The sequence below is a fragment of the Stegodyphus dumicola genome, chromosome 1, assembly GCF_044657685.1.
Source record: "Stegodyphus dumicola isolate Sdum_Otavi_A_Nest chromosome 1, ASM4465768v1".
Taxonomy (NCBI): Eukaryota; Metazoa; Arthropoda; class Arachnida; order Araneae; family Eresidae; genus Stegodyphus; species Stegodyphus dumicola.
In genome coordinates this window covers 287,749,942-287,772,973 of record NC_140768.1, presented here as the reverse complement: position 1 = coordinate 287,772,973, position 23,032 = coordinate 287,749,942, and the positions used below count along the sequence as shown (strand labels likewise).

General features: G+C 32.0%; 2 protein-coding genes across 2 annotated transcripts in view; one reads left to right on the top strand and one right to left on the bottom strand.

The window, feature by feature from the left end:
• LOC118196613 (QRFP-like peptide receptor) overlaps positions 1-5,935 on the top strand; it is a 165,223-nt gene extending 159,288 nt beyond the window's left edge. Inside the window, exon 8 of the mRNA XM_085812046.1 lies at positions 4,820-5,935. Coding sequence (XP_085668172.1) covers positions 4,820-4,984 — 165 coding nt within the window. The 3' untranslated portion in view covers positions 4,985-5,935. The remainder of the gene's footprint in view (positions 1-4,819) is intronic.
• A 6,002-nt stretch (positions 5,936-11,937) lies between these two features.
• LOC118196614 (coiled-coil-helix-coiled-coil-helix domain-containing protein 7) lies at positions 11,938-22,525 on the bottom strand. The gene is made up of 3 exons (XM_035368083.2): positions 22,313-22,525; positions 14,790-14,888; positions 11,938-12,130 (listed from the first exon to the last, which is right to left on the bottom strand). The coding sequence occupies exons 1-3, from the start codon at positions 22,406-22,408 to the stop codon at positions 12,017-12,019; spliced, it is 309 nt and encodes a 102-aa protein (XP_035223974.1). The 5' UTR covers positions 22,409-22,525; the 3' UTR covers positions 11,938-12,016.
• Between the last annotated feature and the right edge of the window lie 507 nt (positions 22,526-23,032).

Here is a 23,032-nt window from a genome sequence, read left to right as displayed (position 1 = left end):
TGCTAAACACTAGTAGTTCAATATTGCACTATATATATATTATATATACTTTTATTAATATTTACATTTCTCTGTGCCACCCTAATCGGTATATCGGTTGGCTATACTGGCTGTTAGTCCCGGGCTTAATTCCGGATAAGGTGTGAATGTTTACCAATATATAGTATCTTTGCAGCGAGAGACACTTAAAGCATTGTCGAACCAAAAGTCCACTTGAGAAGTTAGTGGGAACTGAAGAGAGGGAGCTTCCTTTCCACAGGGAAGTTATAAGGATAAGGATGGATTTATGCAAACTCATCCTATAACCTATTAGATAAACCTATAGCCTAGCGCAACAAAAAGAACAAGTCTTTTGTGCATTCATCTTAAATGTGAGTATAATAGCAGATTTATTTAACGTTTTGGAAAAGAATTTTCCTCCTCTTTAAGATTTTGCGAATTAGATGTTCTGTGCTAGTGAAGATTATATAAATGGTCTTGTAATGATGAGGAACAAAATTCAAACCCCAGTAACCTTAACTGGAAGTCGTTACCAATCCGTGACTTACAGTATGCTAACCACTTACACCACGAGATCACACATGGGGAAATGGAATAGTTTCTTACACAATTTCTAACCTGAAAAAAGTCATTTTCATAGAAATGTGAGAACCACTGTATAAACTGAATTTTCATTTTCTCTGCTAAACAGAATCGTAAATAAAAGCTCCATTTGCATAGCAGTCTCTCGATACAAATATGATAACACAACCTTAGGAAGGTTACTTTTTATGAGTTAGAAACTGATCTTCATGAGAGCTGGGCACCCGTATGAAGGTTTCTGTTTTCAATGGCCAACTTATGAAATGTTGAAACACATTTGTGATGAAGCGCTATTATGAAGAGGTTATGCCACTTTTGCCTACATAGAATTTTCTATCATGAGTACGATAGTGAGTTGAGGTTAAGCATTTGCATGCATAAAAAAATCAAGCACCTGTGGTAACAACGAACCCAGATTAACTATGTCCATTTCCTATGCAACAGGTTAAACAAAATTTTGAAGGAATTAGAAAAGATCCAGATTAGTGAGACGAACCAAATATTATGACTATTTACACATGCTTTAAGCATTTTAATACAATCATTTCAATGATAATAAGAAGTGCTTGCTATTTATTCTAATTATGCTAATTTAAATCTAAAATTTAAGGAAAAAAAATCTGAAATCTGTCAGATTTTATATTATGCCCAAAGGGACGTTTTTTTAACATTTTGTGTGTTACCTTCATTAATTAAATATCATGTTCTTCGCACTTAAACTATAAAATTCAATTTAACAGCAATATCGCAAAACAATTTTAAAAGAGCATATCTCGAGAATTTCCGATACACAGTCTCGAGCGCTGCAGATAGATTTTTTTTTCCCCGTACAGTGTTGCCATTGCTCGCTTTGAAATCATTGAGTTTCTTAATCAAAAACTCATAAATGCTTTACAAAATATGAAATAGATAATACATTCAAATTTGGGCTTCCAGATGCCCATATTCGGGTTTACGTTATTCAAAATTGGATGGATCTAGGTACCGCCGTTTTATCATAATGCAAGAAACATACATACATTTATGCAGATTCTTCATTGTTTAATTTCTTTAAATATAAAACAGGGCGATAATATTTGGTGGCAACAATTTAGTTTTCTACGCAAAACGCCAAAACGAAATTATAAGACCTTCTGGGCTAACGCCCTTTGGGCTAATAAAAATCTCGCATAAGATGATATAGTTTTTACTTACCCTTCCCTATTTTGATAATAATAAACTGCTAAAATGACAAGAAAATCTCAAACAGAAACCAGCATTTTAAGCTTACCAAAATAATACTTTAACTGCGCAATGATTATGTACTGAGTCTGTGCACAAGTCCATACCATTTTCACCATGCTGTGAGTTTATTAGTATAAAATACACTACATTACAAGACTATAACAAGATATTGATCCGCTACATCATAAACCAATAATCACACATTCAATGATATAATTACCAGCATTGTTAATGACGATTTGCTAGGGTTCAGGTAGGAGTTCAATGCCTCTCCTTACCCATTTAATGCAAATGGTGACAATGGTTGCATGACTGCATGCTACAATTTCCGCCAATTCCCGAACACACCATAAATTCTTCTCTTGGCTTCAGCACTATATCTTCGACTGAATTCGAAGAGTTGGAATGCGTTGGAAGTGTACCTTTTTCACTACTTGCTACTGATTAGCCTTGAAAATGGTCAAAAGGCGCTGCTAATGACATACAAGCTCCAGTTCGCGTCAACCTCCAAACTGGAAGGAAGCAATTGAATAACGAAAAACGAAAGCTTCATAATACAGTGTTTGTCAACCCAAAAAATAACAGTACGGACTTATGCATTTATTCAATATTTTGTAATGTGACAGACAATTTGTTTTACAGCTTACCTCCCAATAAGAGGGGTGACTTCATTAAGGATTTTCTGTGGGAAATACACTGATGTGCAAAAATTAAGGACAAAGTCGAAAAATTAGCATATCAGCTGAACGAAGAGGCAGAGCGGACAGAAAGACCAATCAGGAGATTAAGTAAGGTGATGTACGGTAGCACATGCGCATATATGCAGGTAGACGTAATGGGGGAGTGTCTGAGTAGTATAAAGCATGTTGTCGGTGTAAGATCAGTATTTCTGGCAAAGAGATTGCGCGCCGTATAGCAGTTAAAATCACACCGAGTTGCTGCCTCAGCGCGAAATGGCGAATAATCAATCTGTTAGACGACATCTGGATGCTTTTACCCAAGGTCGAATCATTGGGAAGTTGGAGGAAGGCCGCAGTGTGACAAGTGTGGCTGCAGAGTTCGGAATTGCTCACAGCATCATTTCACGACTTTGGAGACAATTTCAAACTACAGGAACAGCTATCCGGGGGTTTAGTAATGGTCGTTCACGAGGAACCACAGCCGCAAATGACCGGTATATTGCCTTAGAGGGCAGAAGAAATAGGCGGCAGACAGCGGGAGAAATCGCTAGACACACGACACAGGCGACTGGACGACCGATATCGCGTTTTACCGTGGCCAGAAGACTGCAAGGTGGTGGTCTGTTTGCACGCGCCCTGTACGGTGTGTACCTCTAACGCCTGCCCATCGGAGAAGGCGTTCTCTGTGGTGCCGGGAACACCGGAATTGGAGAGACAATGAATGGGGACGAGTACTCTTTACAGATGAGAGCAGATTCAGTCTGAGTAGCGATTCTCATCGCATACTCATCTGGAGAGAGCGGGGAAGCCGCAATCATCCCTCGAACATCATTGAAAGGGACAGGTATGGAGGTGGCGGTGTTCTCGTTTGGGGAGGCATCATGCTTAGTAGTCGTACAGACCTTCACATCTTCGACGCAGGTTCAGTCAACGGGACCCGTTATTGTAACGAGATTCTTCTTCCATATGTGCGTCTTTTTAGAGGCGCTATGGGTCCGCACTTCCTTTTCATGGACGACAATGCTCCATGTCATCGCACAGTAGCTGCCGAACAGCTCTTAGAGAGTGAGGATATTGAACGTATGGATTGGCCGGCACGATCTCCGGATCTCAATCTCATCGAGCATGTATGGGATTTTCTAAGCAGACGCTTGGCAGCTCGTACCTTACCACCAGTAACGATTCCGGAGCTTCGATTGGCGCTGCAAGACGAACGGGCAGCAATGCCTCAACAACTCATTGACACCCTCATTCTCAGCATGGGCAGACGCTGTGAAACCTGCCTAGCAGTCAGGGAAGATCATATCCCCTATTAAAGACCATATGTTTCTTGCTGGACACCCATCACAGGGATGTTTCGGCCTTCAGTCGCATTGCGCTCCATGCTACTTTTTCAATAAAGCTTCTTTTTATCCCTCTGATTTCCCTTTTAGTAAGTGTCGCTTACATTACTCATGTCCTTACGTATTGGGGATCTTACGGTATTAAATGTGTTGATTTGGAAAGCTTTTGTACAAAGTTATATTGAAAAAACCGTCTCGTCCTTAATTTTTGCACACCAGTGTATAGTGGAATACACTCATGTTCTGCCCGCACATAGTTAGTTCTGCCAAGAATTAAACTCTGAGAAAGTATTTATGTACAGAGGAAAGTCTACCGATATGCCATACATTAAACAAAATGCAATAAAATGTATAACAAATAATTACACTTGATTAGATTACTTACTTTTAGACAGTTTTATGTTAATTAACGCAATTATCAGTTTGCTTTAACTTCTGGTTTCATTAGCTCTCACCAGAACACAAATTAGTTAAAATATAAATAAGCACAGTCTTGAGGTTTAAAGACAGCCTTCAGCAGCTTCCGCTGACTGTTATTCTTTTACAATTCCCTGCTGCTTTAATTGAATTTATTGGGTTCGGCAAGCCGTGGTTGATTCAGAAATATTTAAGGCTCAACCAAAGCTGTGTTAGGAGTGTGTTAATTTTTCTGTCACTTGCAATTTGACTCAAAAGTTTGTTCGGCATTACTGCAATCTGATAGATTGTTTCTGTTATCTTTCTGAATTCATGTAACCTTCAAGCTACATGTTAATGAATAGGTTTATTTCAAACTTTCACTTTGAGTATGAGAACTCTAGTTAAAGGTAGCCGAGACAAGACTGCCTTTATCTGACTGTTTTTACGGTTCTAGTAGTTTACAATAGGGTATTGCCACTTTGAAGTACTAAAAGATCGTATACTTTTAATTTTTAAATATTTAAATGTAAATTTCAGTGTGAAAAAATTATAAAATCGTGTGTATTAAAGCATATTTTTTCCAATTATTAGGAATATCCAATGACAGTAGCAGCAAGCCTTCGCTCTTCATCCCTAGTATGGAAGAAATCTCTACGAAAAATGGATTCCCAGAATCTTCAAGATAAAACACAGCAGGAATCTAAAAATGGGAGAAATCTAAGTTCTACACTGGAATCTACCATTTTTAAAGATTAGACATTTCACTCGTCAGCAAATATCCAAATTATGAACTAAAATTTGGAATAATAAGACAAATTTCTTGATTTTCTTTTTGCAATCAAATGAAGAAACTGGAGTTTTTGCATCATGCTTACAAAGATACTGTGTTCAGTTCTACATTGCTTCCTTGAAAGGTGCATGGAAGTTATCATACCAAAAACATATTTACGTAAAATCAACTACTAAACACAATATTGAAATCAATTTCTCATTATTATATGCAAGCAAAAGTAAGCTTAATTAACATTTATCACTTATATGATTGTCTCCAGTGGTGTAGTTAAAAGGGAGGGGGCAAAAGGGGATGCCAAATTAATGTTACAAAATTTTAAAATTAAATGTTTTCCATTATTGGCAAACAAGAGGAGGCATGAAATCTTGAGTCGTCCCCAGGTGTTAAAGACCCTAGCTACGACTCTGTAAGGCTCTTATTCAGTTTTACTGTAGAAGTCATTTTACTATAATATTTTAAATGTTAATATATGAACTAAAATGCCCTTATCATAATTTATACTATAATATAAACTCTTTTACAATCAGAATTCGTTGAAAAAAAATGAAAGGATAAACAAATGAAAGGACGCTGACATCCACAAAATCTTTCCTTTGCACAGCTCGCACAGTCCACTATCTGTTCACATCCAAATATTTGCTTTTAATATTTTGCAATGTTCTTTTAACATATTTCATGTATTTTGGAATAATTGTCAAATATTAGAGCATTTTTATTGTCAATGTTAATAAAAAAATTTTAAAGCATTTTATTACATTTCAGAAACACCTGTATAAATGCAATCTATCTAATAATAATATTCACTTCAATAACACTCATTTGATTCCTATTATCCTGTGTGTGTTAATTCAAAGAATTGTATTATTACAGTTACTATCAATTAAATTCCTTTGAATTCATTTGTACAAAATAAAATATCTATGCAGAATAAAAATTTTCACAAAATTTGCAAAATTTTTATTACTTTCACAATAAAAGAAAATTTAAAGATATAGTGTGAATATAAACTAACATTAATTAGAATCTAATCTGATAGATTTTACTGTATTATAAAGATTGCATCTGCTCTTAAATAAACTTTTTAAAAAATGATTTTTAGTACTATTTCCATAACTTAAATTATTTTTTACACAAATGTGAAAAAAATTAACGTGTATGCTTTCCATGAATCAGTATTAAAAAATGTAGAATTATGGGCCAACTTGTTACATTGCTTGGTTACTATATTATTAATTATGTGACTGTTACTCTCACATTTTAGCATAGTCTACAGCACATACACAAGTTAAAAGGCCACAGTATTGTCTTAAACAAACCTAAAATTTATTAAATGAGCCTACGAATTATAATATGAGATCCTGATTTTTATTTGTCTAATATTTTGTCCTCAGAGTGCACAAGAACTTACGGCAAATGCATACCTAAATCTAGGAATTGAATTCACAAGAATTCCTTCATATTCCTAGACAGCTTTAATTTCAAAATTAACTATCTTTGGGCATTACTTTATAGAACAGAAATTAATCACTTTTAGTAGCCCTATGGTTCATTTGCATACAAAACTAAACTTATTGTGTATTTTTACATTTCCATTTATTTTAATTTTTTTATATTTAATTTTATATTTATATTTTTTATATTTATATTATAATTATATAATATTTTTATATTTATATTTTATATTTAGCATATTTATTCACAGTTTTTCTTAGCTCCTACAAGTCTGTTTGCCATGCTCATATGTGAAAAAATTTTTAACTGACTAGAATTTTGTAGAAAAGTATTATTTAAATCAAATGTTTTTCAAATTTCTATGGGGTCATCTTCCTTAGTTTGTTCTATATACTTCTGTAATGCTCCTTTATTTTTCTTAGTGTGTGTGTAAATATGTGTGAACATAATTTAATTATCATTATATTTAAATGCACATAATTCAATTAATTAAATAATTAATTACATTATAATAACACAAATTTATTAACTGATTATTTATTTATTAAAAAAATGATCAACTTGAATGATACTTACTTTTTCCTTTTAAAACATTACCAAATATTCTTCGTAACAAAAATTACATATACTTATATTCATGCCGTAGTAGTAACACAATACAACATTAGTCTGAAGATAATATTTTAATATTTAATTGATTAGAGTATTTTAAAAATAACATAGTCTAGCACTGATAAGCTTGCAGTCTACCAGTAATAGGATTTTGACTTGTTACTAGAAATCATATCACTGAATTCAACAATTTGTAACCATTTTTCTGGGGTGAAAGAGGGGGGAAACTGGAAGTTAACATGCAACAATAGCATCCAGTAACTTACAAGCACTTTTGGAACAATGTGGAGGAGGGGTCGAAAGTTTACATACAGGACTAAGGAAGAGGCAACAGTAGATTTAACTCTCAAGCAGTTCTCCAAAAAGGTCAGAGTAATTGAAGTACCTTCCTTAGCTAGGGCATCAGCCATTTCATTACCACTGAGGCCAATATGTAATGGGATCCATTGCAAATATACATCATGATGGGAAGCAAGTTTTTGCAGTAAAGCCAAAATACAGAGTGAAGTCTTATCACTAATGCGAGGCCAATTTTGCAGATGCTGAATAGAACTATGACTGTTAGTCAAAATCCAGATATCTTTGTAGGCAATGTGAGTGTATGCAGCCTTAAGGCCCACCTCAGTTGCTCTGAATGAAGTACAGAATAATGATCTGCATAAATTAATACTACTAAACAAACTTTTCAATTACTGTTATCTTAGTCGAATAAGACTGCCTGGAAGAGTTTATCTTCAATGCATATACCAAACATAATTTTGAGACAACAAAAATCAGATAAGACTCAAATACTCCATTTATTATAATTGCATTATACATTGATAAAAATTGTGATTTACATTCATAACAATTGTGTACCCATTCATTTATGCAGACTTTTATTGACGTGGGTATTTGCTGCATGGGCAATCATAACTAATTATTATTGTGGATTTTTCTGTGGATTTTCATCTGATGGACTTTTGTCAGGGAAACCAAAGAATGGCATTACAAATACATCATGTGAGAATGATGAAAAATTATTTTTAATTAAATTACATGTATCCCTTTCTTACAATTAAAAAGAAGTCCAACTTTAAAAAGAGTACCATTCTAACCCTAAAGCCATTCTGCATATGGCCATTCTTATTAATATATACCACAGCTTCACATGTAAGATCCAGCATCTTTGACAGCATTTTGCAAGCAAAAAAAGAAGGGGGTAGAACTGCATTAAAAAAACTCACATATATTGTCTTGGCAAAGATACTGTACTAAAAGCGATTTAAATTATCTGAATATTTTGACGTAAAATTGTTTTTCTTTCTCTTATTATATAATGCAAAATAAAATAAAAAATGCATTTAAAATTCATCTCATATACAATTTGGAATAAACTCTCAATTTATCGAGAGATTAATTTCAATCTGTAAACACTACGCGTGATTATTTTTTTAAAGCACTTGCAAAACACCACAGCAGAAGAATGATCTGTTATTTTTTAAAAACTGAAAAAACAAACTTTATGATTCACTTCTTTCACATTATCTTGGATTTATCACAAAACGATGATTTGAAGAGCTGAATTAAATTTTCCATTCAAGTTTCAGGCTGCAGGAAACTATCCTTGCCGGCTTAATTGTCATAATAAAATCACAAAGGAAATGACGGAGCACTGTAGATGCGTAGTTATCCTATATTGAAGAGGAAGTAATCTGATTGTGTCGTAAGCTAATGTGTTGACTTCGTAAATAAAACTTGGCAGTAGATGCGATTTTAATTCCATTTTTATTTCCAATTGATATTTGTGGCCACAATCACTTGGCACTCTAGTCGTGCCTTTCCACAGAAGATTTAGATTTTTGATATTGTTGGGATAGAAAGCAAGCCAGCGAAATTATATCTTAGCACAGTAGAGAGCAAAAGCTGAAGTGCGTAGTTATGAAAGATGGAAGCACGCAAAGAGAAAAGTTTTGGTTTACAATTCGGTGATTGGTCGTCAAGAGGCATCTGGTATTAACGGTTACGTAAGATCGCATGATTAATTTGAATGACGCAATGCAGATAAGTTATTACAATTTTAGAATAGAGAGGAAGAATTAATGTTTATAGTTATATTATAATTCTGATTCATACATTTTTATCTTACATATATATATAATTTATTTCCTAAACAATACTGATTAATTGATTATATTATCTCCTAAGTTTAATTAAAGTAGAATTATTTTAAAAGAGTGAATCCATACTGGTAAGTTATATTTTGAAAGATGTATATATATATATATACAGTACAAAGTCCGAGATCCGGACATCCAATATCTGGAATGATCTAAAATCCGGACCTCAAAGCCACCACCAACCAATTTTTTAGGGCTTTTTTGAAGGGAAGGGGTATGCTTAACGCACGCGCATTAGATTTTTTTCCTCATCATAAAAAAAACATGTCGGAAATCCCGATTCTTAATCTCAGTTTGGCGCTAAATAAAATATCTCATTATTGAAGAAATAATTATTTTAGCATAAATTTTTGTGATTAGTAACTTGACTCCATAGCTGCTTATCTGCTTGGCATAATCTCAAACCGAAACATTTGTTAATTTTACACCAACTAATATTTTATATCCTTGATGCCGAAATCGCGAATCATTATTTATTGTATTTTGCTTTCATCACCGCATGTTTATCAACGGATGACAACTTTAGTGATGAATCATGCAGCGACGCCAAATAACAGAGTATTATCCGATTACAGATTTAAGATTAATGCGCTAAAATGTTGACAAGGGGAGATTTAGCAGAAATTTCTTTCCTTATGCTAAAAATAGATTTTGTTAATGATACTCATAGGACAAACGATTATATTTAGTGCTATTTGAATTAAGAATAACTGATTTGTTATTCACATAAAGCCAGAACCAGCGCCAGATCTCGCATGGCCGCACCAGGCGGCATAATTTAGCGAAGTTAAACAGAAGTTTTTCATTGCGATGACAATGCCCAATCATCAATCAATTAACGGAGGGCGAAATCTGTAGTATGGTTCTAAATCCAGAAAATACAGCTACCGATAGTGAAGAAAGTAACAGAGAGGTTACTGAACGAGAAAAAATTTTGATTGACAAGTTATTCGGAATTCTCGACACAGCAATTACGGGACTTGAACAATGGAACTTAATAACTGAACAAGAAATTATATGTCTATAGTATTAGTCTAAAGTATTAGCAGAGAAAACAAATCAAACAACTCACATTGAAAGAAATGTTTAACAAAGTAAACATATAAATATTAAGCTCTTTTCTTTTGTAAATTTTGATACCCTTTAAATCATAAATGCTTCATTAGTTCATAAATCACAATTTCATATTTTCAATTTTATAATTTCTACGTGCCATCTTAGTAGATTTAAAATGATCTAATTTCCGGAAAAATCTCAAATCTGGGATCGCCGAAGTCCAGACGAGTCCAGACATAATACAGAATGTATATTTTCAGTTAAACTTCTACCCAATAACTTTAGTAATTCATGAAAGTTAATTTTGCGGCTATTTGATTCAGGAAAATTAGTTTCAATTAGTTGTTTTCAGCTTTAAAAATATTAAAAATTTTTTAATTAGTTAGTTATTTTCAACTAATAATTGTATAGCCATTAGCAAAAATTATGCATTACTATCAACAACATAGGTTTAAACTAAATACTTAATTGTCTATTGAAGCTTCAAAACGTATTTCCGAACTTCACTTTTTCTCGGCTAGCGTTACCGAATTTGCCCTTGGCGACCTAAAATCAAAATGGAGCCAACGTATTTCCCGCGAGAAATCGATAACAGACCCTCTGAAGAAATAAACTCATAATCCCGATATCCCATACATATAGTATGTGCAAAAGAGAATAAACTCCGTAGAAGGTGATAAAAAATTAATTTATGGCTTAATTGAAACAAACACAGAAATTAAGCTAAGCAAAACCGTGTAAAAACTAATTGAAATGATAAAACAAAACTTAATTTTCATGTGAATTTTCAGCGCTGACTCTCCCATTCTAGAAATTTCAATTTGTTTCAGACAAAGACCACATTTAAGGATTGCTATCCATCAATATCCAGTCTTTGTAGTCAGCTTTGATGAAGCCACAGTTTATTGAAAATGCACTTTCCAGGCATCTCGTTCCTATTGGCGTCGGAAGGGTTGTGGCCTTCCAGGTTGAGATTGCTCTAACTTTGGCAAATATTTTCAGAATCCCCCCCACCTCTTTTTTTTTTTTTTTTTTTTTTTTTTCCCTCGAGCATTTTCATCATCACTTTCGCCTCTTAAAGAACTTCCGGCTTCACGCTTTCGTCACAATCTGCCTAAATTTATGGATAACATCTGTGTCGAAAGATTGGGTGAATAGCCAATCAGACACCGATACTTTCGTTCGAGTAGCTAATTTTTTTTTTTTTTTTTTTTTTTTTAATAGTTTGCAACGCAACAGATTGGTTAAGAGCCGTGTAATTTTAATTCCATATTCATGAGAAATCGTAATTCACACTTAGAATGGCAATCATTAGAAATGATAAGAAATGTCAAATGAGCAAAATTAAGGACCGTTTATTCATTTTGGCTAAAATTGAGGACTTTTAAGGCCCAAAAATCATTTTTGAAAAAATTAAGGACTTTTAAGGACCGTACGAACCCTGTTTTATATATATGTATTTTAAAAATTACATGAATTTGAAAATTTAAATTACATATATGTACTATGCATGCTTCTGAATTACATCTTCAAAAAGTGTGAATTTCACATTGTAAAAAAAAACTATATTTTACAAACAAGAAAATTTTGTACAAAAATATCTTCATAAACTGTTATTTTGACAACTCAATTAAACATTATTATTAATTTAATTTTTAGAAAACTTTATTATAATTTAAAATAATGTACACTAGAAAACAACACAATTCATATTAATCAAAATGGAGGTTTAAAATATGGCAAATATTCCTCTTTTACTTTTATTCTTTCTTCTACTGGAGGAAGATAGGGAGTAATACCTTTTCTTCTCCTTTCTGAACTCACAAAATTCTGTTTAAAATAAATAAACAAATAGAAATGTTTTTGTTATTTTCATAAAAACTGCACATACAATTTAATGTATTAATATAAAAAGCATTAAAAATAATTATCAGTTTGCATTAATCTTGAATTAATTATTACAATTTAAAAGCACTCTTTTGATACAATTATTGTAAAACTACCAATATAATGTGGCTAATTTGATGCACTGTCATCAGCATGATACAACCAAAAACGTTCTCACCATTTTTGAAATACTACTTGATGAAGCACTCACAGAGAGAGGAACAAAGTAATTCACACATCAGAAAAGGGATGAAAGGCTAGCATAACTACTGACCTGAACCAATACATGCGCAAACAACAATCACAGATCATCCACAGTCAAAATGAAATGAAAGTACTGTAACAGTTTCTTAGCACTTGTTTGTTGTATGATTTTAAAGTGGGCCTGTCAGCGATTATATGAAGTCATCGAATATGTTAAGCATTTGGGGATGATGCCAAGAAGAGACGTACAAGGCATTGGTTTCAGAAGTTTAGGTCAGATATCTGAGCCTTTGTAGGGAATCCTCACAGTGGGAAACCAACAAGTTTTGGATGATGAGGACCTGAAAGCAGGTGAAGCGAGATCAGAATCTAAAGGACACTTTAAAGGTTTTCAAGAAAATAGTCAGATCATCTGTACTGCATAGAAAAGGTATACAAGTAGAGCAGATGGGTACTATCAGTAGTCAACAAAGAGCAATGACTGGCAGCTTATTTATCATTAATGTTAAGGCACTGCAACACATCCATACTTGGTTAAATGGCTTGTTCACAAGTGATGAAAAGTGAGTGCACTAAGACAATCCTGATAGCCACCAAATAGTACATTAGTACTCACCAAACAGTACATTAAGAATTACTACACTGAGCCACGGCATCACTGCAAACCTGTATTAACAGCAGTTCAATGACTGGAATAGGCATTGCAGCAGAAAAAGCCAGCATTGTTGCTCACAAGCATGCGTCATATTTTCCCCGACAACATAAGGTCACATGCGGCACAAACAATCAGGTATGCCATTAAGAGATTAGCCTGGGACACACTGAGCCATTCACATACTCGTTAAACCTCCCACGTGCAAATTATTGTCTGTCCCATTCAATGGACAACCACTTCTGTGGTAAATTTTTCAACAATGTGACAGACCTGCAGCACACAGTCACAGACTTCTTTGCACCCAAGACCCCAGAGGGCACTGTGCAGCTGCAGGAACAAATATGCTGAATATCATATGTTGCATATCTGTCTGTTTCTAATGATCACAAATGGCAAGAACTTTTTTGGTTACCTTGTATTTTCCATAATTTTCCCTATGAATATTATATCTCAAGATTAAATTGTATCATTTTATGTATAAATAAAGTTTATTCAAAATAAATTTCAAAATGATATTATAGTCTTGTAAAAAGTTATATCAGCAAAATAAACAGTAAAAGTATCACAGAGGTATCTCTTTCATATCAGTTATAAATAAACAGTTGCCACTTTTAAAGTTCCAATCTTGATATCATTAAAATAAAGAAGATCTTGATACTGAAGACATTACAATATTGCAAAGATAGCAAAATTGTGGTCAACTATTAACATTATTTGCTGTGCATTACTGGAATTTATTCCCGAAAAATTTTTATAGAAAAAACAAATAAATTATAAAGAGAAGGAAAATTTTATGATAGTTTTCAGATAAATGTACAAAGGATAAAATTCTACTCAGAATACACTTCCCCTGGTACATATGTGCATTTAATGAGAAAGATAAAAAACATTTTTGGTGAAAACTGTAAAGAATTGAAAGAAAACTGGAAAGAAGCTGAAAACAGGTAAAGAACACATACTTTACCTGTTTTGGTGAAAACAACTTGGTAGTCAGCTGCCCAGGTGACTACCAAGTTGTTGTGAGGTATCTTTTATATATGCCATTGGTAAAAGAACAGTATATATATCGCATACAGAGAGGGGCTTTCCCAGTTCATACTAATTATCTTATTGCAAAATGGAAATAATTGCACAGTAATTTCCATTTGTTTCATTTTGCAATAAGATACCATATATAAAAGATACCTCACAACACCTTTTAAAATAAGAATTTATTACATAACATATATAAATACCTCCATAACATATATAAATGGTACCTTAAGATACCATACATACCAATAATACATATACCATATATAAAATATATCTTAACATGCATATAGCAAATCATCAGTAAAAGCTATGAAACAAAGGGAAAGCCTAATTGCAAACTGATTTTAATTTTGAAAAACAGTTTTCCTTTTTAAAAAAAACTTAAAATACATTACAATTGCATAAATTGATAAATATCTTTTGAAATACCCCTACTGTTTCCTCTGAACGCTCTTTTAATTACAAGATTTAGAAATATACCTCAACTAAAAATAATAATTAAATGTGTTTAATGCAGAATGAATATTTTATATACAGATGTGTTGTGTGCAAGAATTGCCAGTCTGCAACTTCAACAAAATCAATATACAACTTACTGAGAATTCACACACAGAAAGAATTACATAAATAAATCATTTTAAAACTTTTCATATTTTAGTGTGAAAAAATTCTTTAATAAAGCATTATGAAAAGAAAATTCATACTTACCCAGAAAGCTTTACAGTTTCTATAATTTTGAAAATAACGATCACACTTCTCTTTTGTATAATAAAATTCATCTAAGCAGGCCAGAGATAAAACATGTTCCTATAAAATTAAAATGAAAAAGACTGATTGTTGTAAAATTTTAAAATGAAAATTTGCCTTTTTATAGAAAATAATTTCACTTTCATAGAATAACTTCTCATATTAGAAAAGTTTAGCATAAAAATAACTCCATTATGTTTTACTGAAACTAAAATGAATTATTTCATGATTACACAAAACATAAACAATGTGACCATACTTCTGCTTCACTGAAATTAATATGTTTTTATCTGATAAGGGGCATTATGAGTCATATAGCTTTCTCTAAAATGATACATGTGATATCTCCAGCAAGAAAACATTTTTATCATCAGAAAATTTCAGTTGCAATAAAACTTCAAAAAAACAAAAAAATATCAGAAAATATATCTTAAGTTAATTGCATAAAAAAAAAAATGAAACAGAAGGACATGTTTTAAAAGCCTTTAACCGAGAATACTTATTTTGAAAATAAAAACATGGTTATAATAATAACACATAAAATTTAACAGTGGTCAACAAACAACATTGGTGCATGAAAATCTGCAAAATGTTAGGATAACCATCTTAAAAATCACAAAATGTTCTCTGTTCTCCAAACTCTGACAACCATGCACAATATAATACAGTACAAAGTCTTTAATCCGGACTTGTCGGGACTTTGGCGATTCTGGATTAGGGGGTTTTTCTGGATTATAGATCATCAATTTAAATCTGGTAAGATGGCATGCAGAAATTATAAAATTAAAAATATGACACCTTAATTTATGAAATAAAGAGCAATTATGATCTAAAGGGTATCAAAATTTACAGAAAAAAAAGCTTAATATTTATTTGTTTATTTTATTAAACATTTTTCTCAATGTAAGTTGTTTAAGTTGCTTCGTTTTATGTGCTAATACCTTCTCTTTAATTCTATAAACAGACAATTTCTTGTTCAGTTACAAAGTTCTGCTGTTCAAGTCCTGTAATTGCTGTGCCGAGAATACCGACTAATTTGTCAATCGAAATTTTTTCGTTTCGTTGCAAAAATGGATAAAGGCATGAAGAAAGTGACAGAGAGGTTATTATCCATTTTTTGCAGCAATTCCACTTTTTGTTTGATGGACATCAAAGCATGCTTTCGCTTTGTAGATCCTTTGGCAGCTCCAGAATCGGAAACTCTTTTTGACATAATCGAAAGTTCAAGCTTACTTTTTATAAAATTGCTCTAACAGTCTTCAAAAAATAATAAGCCGGATCCAACAATTAGAAGATTAAGGAACAACGCAATCTGCAACATTAACTGAAACAGATAATTAGATAATTTTAGCCTAGCTTATACCGTCCGTTATGAGACTGTGAGACTGTTTGTAGACTTAGCAAAAATTGCCACACTTTACAACAGATTCAGAGAAGGTGAATATAATAAGTTTTTGTCATCTTTAAAGGAGAAATACAATTCATTGGTACAATTATAACATTTAATTATAAACGACTACACATTTAATAATGAGATGAAATTATAAAAAAGAAAGGATATGCTTTTTACAGTACTTAACATATTAAAACAACCACCTTGGTGTAATTTGCCAGTTTCTTAGATATGAAAAGATAAAAATTACTTACCATGTGTAAATTGACAATTTTCATTACTTTTTTTCTTTTAATTTCTGCATTTTGATATTTATTATCAATTTGCAAATATTAACAATTTATCAAAAGAGCTTCCAAAATTTTTAAATAGAAATTTTAATTGCTTGATAAGGATTGGATATTAAAAAAAAATAAAATACTTTTCTCTCAAAACCCTTTTATTTTTTAGCATTGTTCTTTCCACCAGCAGTTTTTTTCACTCAAAAAAAAAAAAAAAAAATTAAAGAATTGCACTAACTCAGCTCTGCACATATGCACCTCAACATTGTGCTCTTTAGTGATTATGTGATGAAATACCATAGTTTAGTTCAATAAATATAGTTACCAATAATAATATAGAAATACCAAACTCTCCCTGCAGAATTTTTCCCATAGTTTCTTTCATTGGTGGTAAATTCCACAAATTAGTGATATTTTAAAACTGAGTTGAAGGCAAAAAATATCACTACTTGCCTATAAAAAACATTCGAACTTGGAATACAACAAAATGAGAACATACGAAAGTGGCAACATTGTTTAACTAAAGGACTGTTAGGAGCATGATAGCTAATAATAAGAATACTTAAGCAAGTTAGAGCAGTCTGAAAATTTGGAGACTTCCACTAAAGTGGTCACGATAATACATAATTACCCTTTTTACAAATACTATTTTGCAAAAGACTTTCCTATATCAATACATTTTACATTATTAGGACAAATTAGAATTTTCTAAATCATATGAAAAAATGGGGAGAAATACACATAGGGAAACAAAATGTGAGTAAATACATTATCTGTATTTAAATGCATACAATGATCAAAAGACCTGATCACATATGTATTATATAGATGTTATATACGATTATATAGTATACTGTTAAATATTCTGATTATAAATCTACATTGCTGAAAAAAATCATGACACAAAACTTAACACTAAAATTTTATGTATTTTCTCAAAACTAAGAATCCTGCCTTTATACGTTTTAATAAATTTTACAAAATAAAAACGTAGATGAATGTTTGATGACAGCATGCTCCCGATTAGAATGAGACAAGCTACCATTTAAATACAAAATATGGGTAGAGTAGACTTTAAGGTACCCCTTGTATTATGGCTAAGTTGTTGTTTGACTTATCACCAAATTGTTGTTTCATTTATGGTAGCCTGAGTAGTTGAACGTTACGAAAACCCTATTGTGACATAATCGGGTGCATGATTCTGGGAAATTTTGAATCGTGGGATGTTTTGTAAGCGTTTTTGTGGTGTGTGTTGGTTTGATTCTTTAGACAGTCGAATGGCTAAATGTAGTAAGATTAATTTGTAATTTGAAGTTTCTGTACGATTTGGAGCGAAAGGAGAAAAGAGCTTTAATTGGCTGGTGTGTAAATGAAGGTTTACTTAGTAACCATTATAAGTGTCCTGTATGTAGGAAGGATATGCGTCTAGTTGAACGTAAAACCTGTTTAGATGGCCTTGATTGGGTTTGTAGGAAGAAAGGTTCAGATGGTCACTATGTAAAGTGTTCGATCAGAAAGAGTACCTGGTTTGAAAAAAGTCCTTTGAATATGACTGATATTTTGATTTTTACATGGCTCTGGGTGTACGAAGCAAAGTCGAAAATCATGGTAAGTGAATATTTGCTTTTGGTAGTGCTTAAATGTATAACATGTTTTTCCTTTTTTGTTATTTTATTGTTTGGTTTAAAATGCATTTTATTGAGATTATGTATTTTTTGTTTGCCTATATTGTAGAATTTGGTGCTCCTTTTGACTTTTTATTAAGTGAAAATATATCGAAGTGTACATGGACAAAGTAAAGGGAGTGAGCAATGCAAGTTTGTGCAATTCTGAGATTTTTTTTGGCTGATCTTTGAAATATGGTAACTGGTAGTTTGGCGACATTTTGGAGGCGATAAAGGTTACTACCTAGGACTTTGGTAATAATGTGAGAAGCACTCAGTTCCGATTACGCATTATTTTGTGTGAGGGAAATGAGAGATCATGAGATATGTCATGTGACATTAATGGACGAATTACAGTTGTTTAATCGGAAAAGGGGGGGAAATCTAGAAATTTCGTATTTAGCTGTGTGAAAGTATTAGTTGTGTGAAACGTGACATTAATGGACGAATTACAGTTCTTTGATAGGAAAAGGGGGTTAATTTGGAAAAGCTTCATTGTGTGTTGTGTGAAATAGTGTTGATTAATTTTCGGATTGCATGGCGCTATGTAAAGTGAATTCTAAATTTTTAATGCGTTTATCTGATAATAATAATAAGTTGAGATTGTGTGAAAGGAAGGATATTACAAGTTTAAATGGCAGTGCAAGAAATATGGTGAAAATGGACATTTTGTGAAAAGGAGTGTAAGGAAGGGTACGTAGTTTGCTGAAAGTAGTTTGAGTATAGGTGAAATTTTATTAATTTCTTATTACTTGGTGAATAGACTTCGAGTTGACTACTGGATTTAGGATTTAGAAATTAGCAGTAGTACTGCAGCGACGTAATGAAGATTCTGAAGAAGATTAGGTAAGTTAGTATTTTTAATCAATTGAGGATATTATTTTTATGCATTGTTCTAAATGCAAGGAGTAAATAAATTAAAATGGTATTATTTGAAAATTCTTATTAGCAATGATTTAGTTTAAAGTAATTAGATTGTAATCTAATTTTTATTAATTTAATGTATGTGCTTATTTATATTTTAAATAGTGTTTTTTAATTTAATTATATTTTAATTTAATGATCGTGATTTTATGAGTAACATGTTTGTAGTATTTTGGAATATGTTTGAGTAGTATACGTTGAGTATTTTCATGCATTTTCGTGAAATTTTTCTAATTTATGAGAAAAAAAGCAGTGTACATGGATATAGTGAAGAGTGTGCGCAATGCCATTTTTATGCAATTCTGGGATTTTTTTTAAGTAAAAATAAGTCGACGTGTACATGGTTTAGTGATATTTTAATTAAATTATAGTTATTTTGTGAATTTTATGTTTGTAGGAATTTGGTATACGTTTTAGTTGAAGTAAACGTGCATGGAAATAATTTAAATATTTGACACTAAGTATTTGTAATGTTTGCGGTATGAATTCGTTGGTGACGTTTATAATATAATAGATAATTTAGAGGTAAAAGTTTTTGGATATTTACTTTATACGTGGAAATGTTCATATTTGGAAAGGGTGTATATACTTTTTTGCGATAAGGTAATTTCATATATGTTCTTTTTACCGGGTTTAAAGATTCAGAAAATTGTCATGCATTTTCATGAAATTTTTCTAATTTATGAGAAAAAAGCAGTGTACCTGGATATAGTGAAGAGTGTGCACAATGCCATTTTTGTGCAATTCTGGGATTTTTTTTAAGTAAAAATAAGTCGATGTGTACATGGTTTATGTGTAGGTGTTATTCTGAAAAACGCACAAGGAGTTTGCGATTGTGCACTTTTTCCCAATTTTGCAGTGAATATTTGTCATGATTAAGCAGTTTTGTTAGATAAAATTTCTAGTATAAGTGTAATTTGGCTAGTAGATTGTTGGAAAAAGTGTTCAGTAAATAAAAAGAAAAGAAACATGTCTTTACTTCGTGAAGACAAAATGGCGGCGGAAAAAAAAAAATAGAGGGTTGCTGTAGCAGAGTTGGTCGCCAAATTTTCACCAAAAAATCGCCAAGTTACCGTAATCCAAAGATCAACCTTTTTTTTTAAGTGAAAATAGGTTGACGTGTACATGGACAAAGTTAAAAGAGTGTGCAATGCCACTTTTGTGCAATTCGGGGATTTTTTTTAAGTGAAAATAGGTCGACGTGTACATGGATAAAATCAAAGGAGTGCACAATGCCATTTTTGTGCAATTCAAGGTTTTTTTTTTTTTTTCAAGTGAAAATAAGTTGATGAGTACATGGATACCGAGTTTGTGCAAATATTTGTCTTGTTATTTTGACTCTGTGTAGTGGCAATTTTTGGCACAAAAATCGCCGCTTCGCAAGCCAAAATAACGAGTCAAAGAATTGCACAAAATTGGTATCCATGTACCGCCATAAATCGCCAAGGGGTACCCTAAACTGTACTTTTACCCAAAATATTTTATGGTGGTATAGAAATAAAAATTAGGAAAAACTAATGATACATTATTACCTACTTACTGTCAAGCAAATGCATAACCAGTTAGTACAATGGGTACAGAGCAGTATTGAAACTGCCTTAACTAGGCATGCTTAGTTAAGCAGTTTATGTTTGTAGGGTAATTTATTTAGTGTTTAAACAATGCCATTATTCTTTGTAGTATTATAAATTTCTTCCTCTCATTCTGCCATTTCATTTGTTGATATACATAATTATATGATTCGACCAAATTTTTGAACAAATATAAGGTAATAATCTCATTTTTTAGTAGTAAATACGGTATTTAAATTACTCTAAAATACATATTGCATAGATTTTCAATTAACAATTATACTTCCTTGTTAAAACATACTTCTACTATATCTCCAATTAATATTCTTAAGTTTTTGGTGATATTTGAAATATAGGTACTCTTGTATTATTCAGAGAGACTGGATTCAGAAATGCATGTATGTATGATGTGTGCATGTATGTGCATATGTATGTATATGCACACATGCATATATGAATACATATATCCATACTTACATACATTTCTGAATCCGGTCCTGGTAACAGAAGAGTACCGAAATAGCCATGTTAGAGATTCAGGGATTAAGTTTACCAGTGTGGACTACTAAGCTCTATTACCACTTTAATAAAGTACGATAAAAACTGTTAACTAATTCCTAATAATGCATTAAAATACACACACTGCAAATGCAAATTTTCAGCAGCTGTAAAGCAAACATGTGTTTATGTCGAATCTCCATGTTCAGACATTACACATAATTTTGATGGTTTGGTTATTTAAACATATGGTAAAACACATGAGGACTATCTGCTTAAGAGAAGGAGAAGCTTTCATGGATGTTAATATAAGCCAGTTTCCTTTCTAAAGGAAATTAGCTTATATTCACATTATACATGAAAAAATAACCATGAAATCATGCAGCCAGCTTCTTTGCCTGGAATCAAATCCAAGTCAAACTCCCAATAATCAGTGGTCTAAACCACTGAGCCACCTGTAGGACTGAAGTTTTTAAAATTAGATTACAGATACTATATGGCTTATAATATTTTTGTATATATAGATGCACAATTTGATTCAACAAATTTTACTTGATTATATTTTAATGTTTATTTCCTAAATAAAGACAGTCCTAAATATATATTACAATATTTAGTGAGAAATCAATAGCAAAATATTAACCAGTACAACCAATAACAAAACATTAACCAGTATTTTAGCTACAAAAACCATTCTAGCTTCTTAGAAAAAAAAAGTACAGAGTGTTAAAAAAATCCAAAACCTGGATTTTTAATTTTATATTGCAATGCTCAATTGCTACAAAAAAAGAATAAAATTCGAAATTATCATCCTGTGTGACCTGAAAAAATGTGGAACATAAAATTTTAATAGTAGTCAGTTACATTAAGGTATTTATAATAGCAAATTTAACCTAATTCAACAACTTTGCGTTCAAAGCGTTCTTAAATATTAATTTCAATAAAAATTAAGATCTTTGCTCACATTAAAAAGGAATCGTATTACATACACTTTTGTTTCTACAACATAAGACTAAAAAAGAAACTGAAAATTTCTGCTACAAATGCCATAAAAAAAAGGCCAATTTTCCTTAAATAAAATCTTCATTTATAGCGAAAAAGTAACAAACTCATCTTCCCTTCGCTATATTAAATCACTTTTTAAGATAGTAACCTTATAACATGCATTTGTTTCCTCCGGTCTAGTTTTAAACCTTGCTTTCGCTTCGTTGTATCTTTCACTCGTTGATACATCACGATAAGAAGTCATTCCTTTGATTACTTTTACTTCATAAAGGCAAAGAATTTGTAAGGGACAAACAAACTCCCTTACAAATTCTTTGATAAAGGACAAAAATAATTCCGCTTCATTCAAGTTACGTTCTTCTGCCCATTGGCTGAGTAATAAGTTCGAAAATATAATATGGATAGTTAATCACAGAGTTGTTCAAACTACAACCAAAGAAAATAAAATTAAAATGTTCCAGAGAGGCTCAGCATTCTCAATCGTTTTAAATAATGTTACTTTTCTTCTCTCCTTTTCTTTACTATACGACATTTTTTACTGTAATCACCCAAGACTTCGCTTGTTCATTCCTTGTTCACAAGTATATAAAGTAAGTGGGATTAGAATAGCCAAACGAAAAATACATTAAGATAACAAAATAAACTTCTAACAGTTACAGATGTGACGTAGCAAAAATGCCAGTCCGAACCCACCAGTTATGCACCTTAAACATTGAGCCATGGTTTTCTTTCTGCCGAGCCTGAATGAGATCGTATAATGCATAACTGGTGGGTTCGGACTGGCATTTTTGCTATGTCACATCTGTAACTGTTAGAAGTTTATTTTTTTATCTTAATATATTTTTCGTTTGGCTGTTCTAATCCCACT

Excerpts from the sequence above, each read along its gene's own strand:
- LOC118196614 (XM_035368083.2), bottom strand. The coding sequence starts at position 22,408 with ATGACTTCTTATCGTGATGTATCAACGAGTGAAAGATACAACGAAGCG. Across the intron at positions 14,889-22,312 it reads AAACAAATGCATGTTATAAG|GAACATGTTTTATCTCTGGC; the intron begins GTTACTATCTTA and ends TTAATTTTATAG. Across the intron at positions 12,131-14,789 it reads GAAACTGTAAAGCTTTCTGG|AATTTTGTGAGTTCAGAAAG; the intron begins GTAAGTATGAAT and ends TATTTTAAACAG.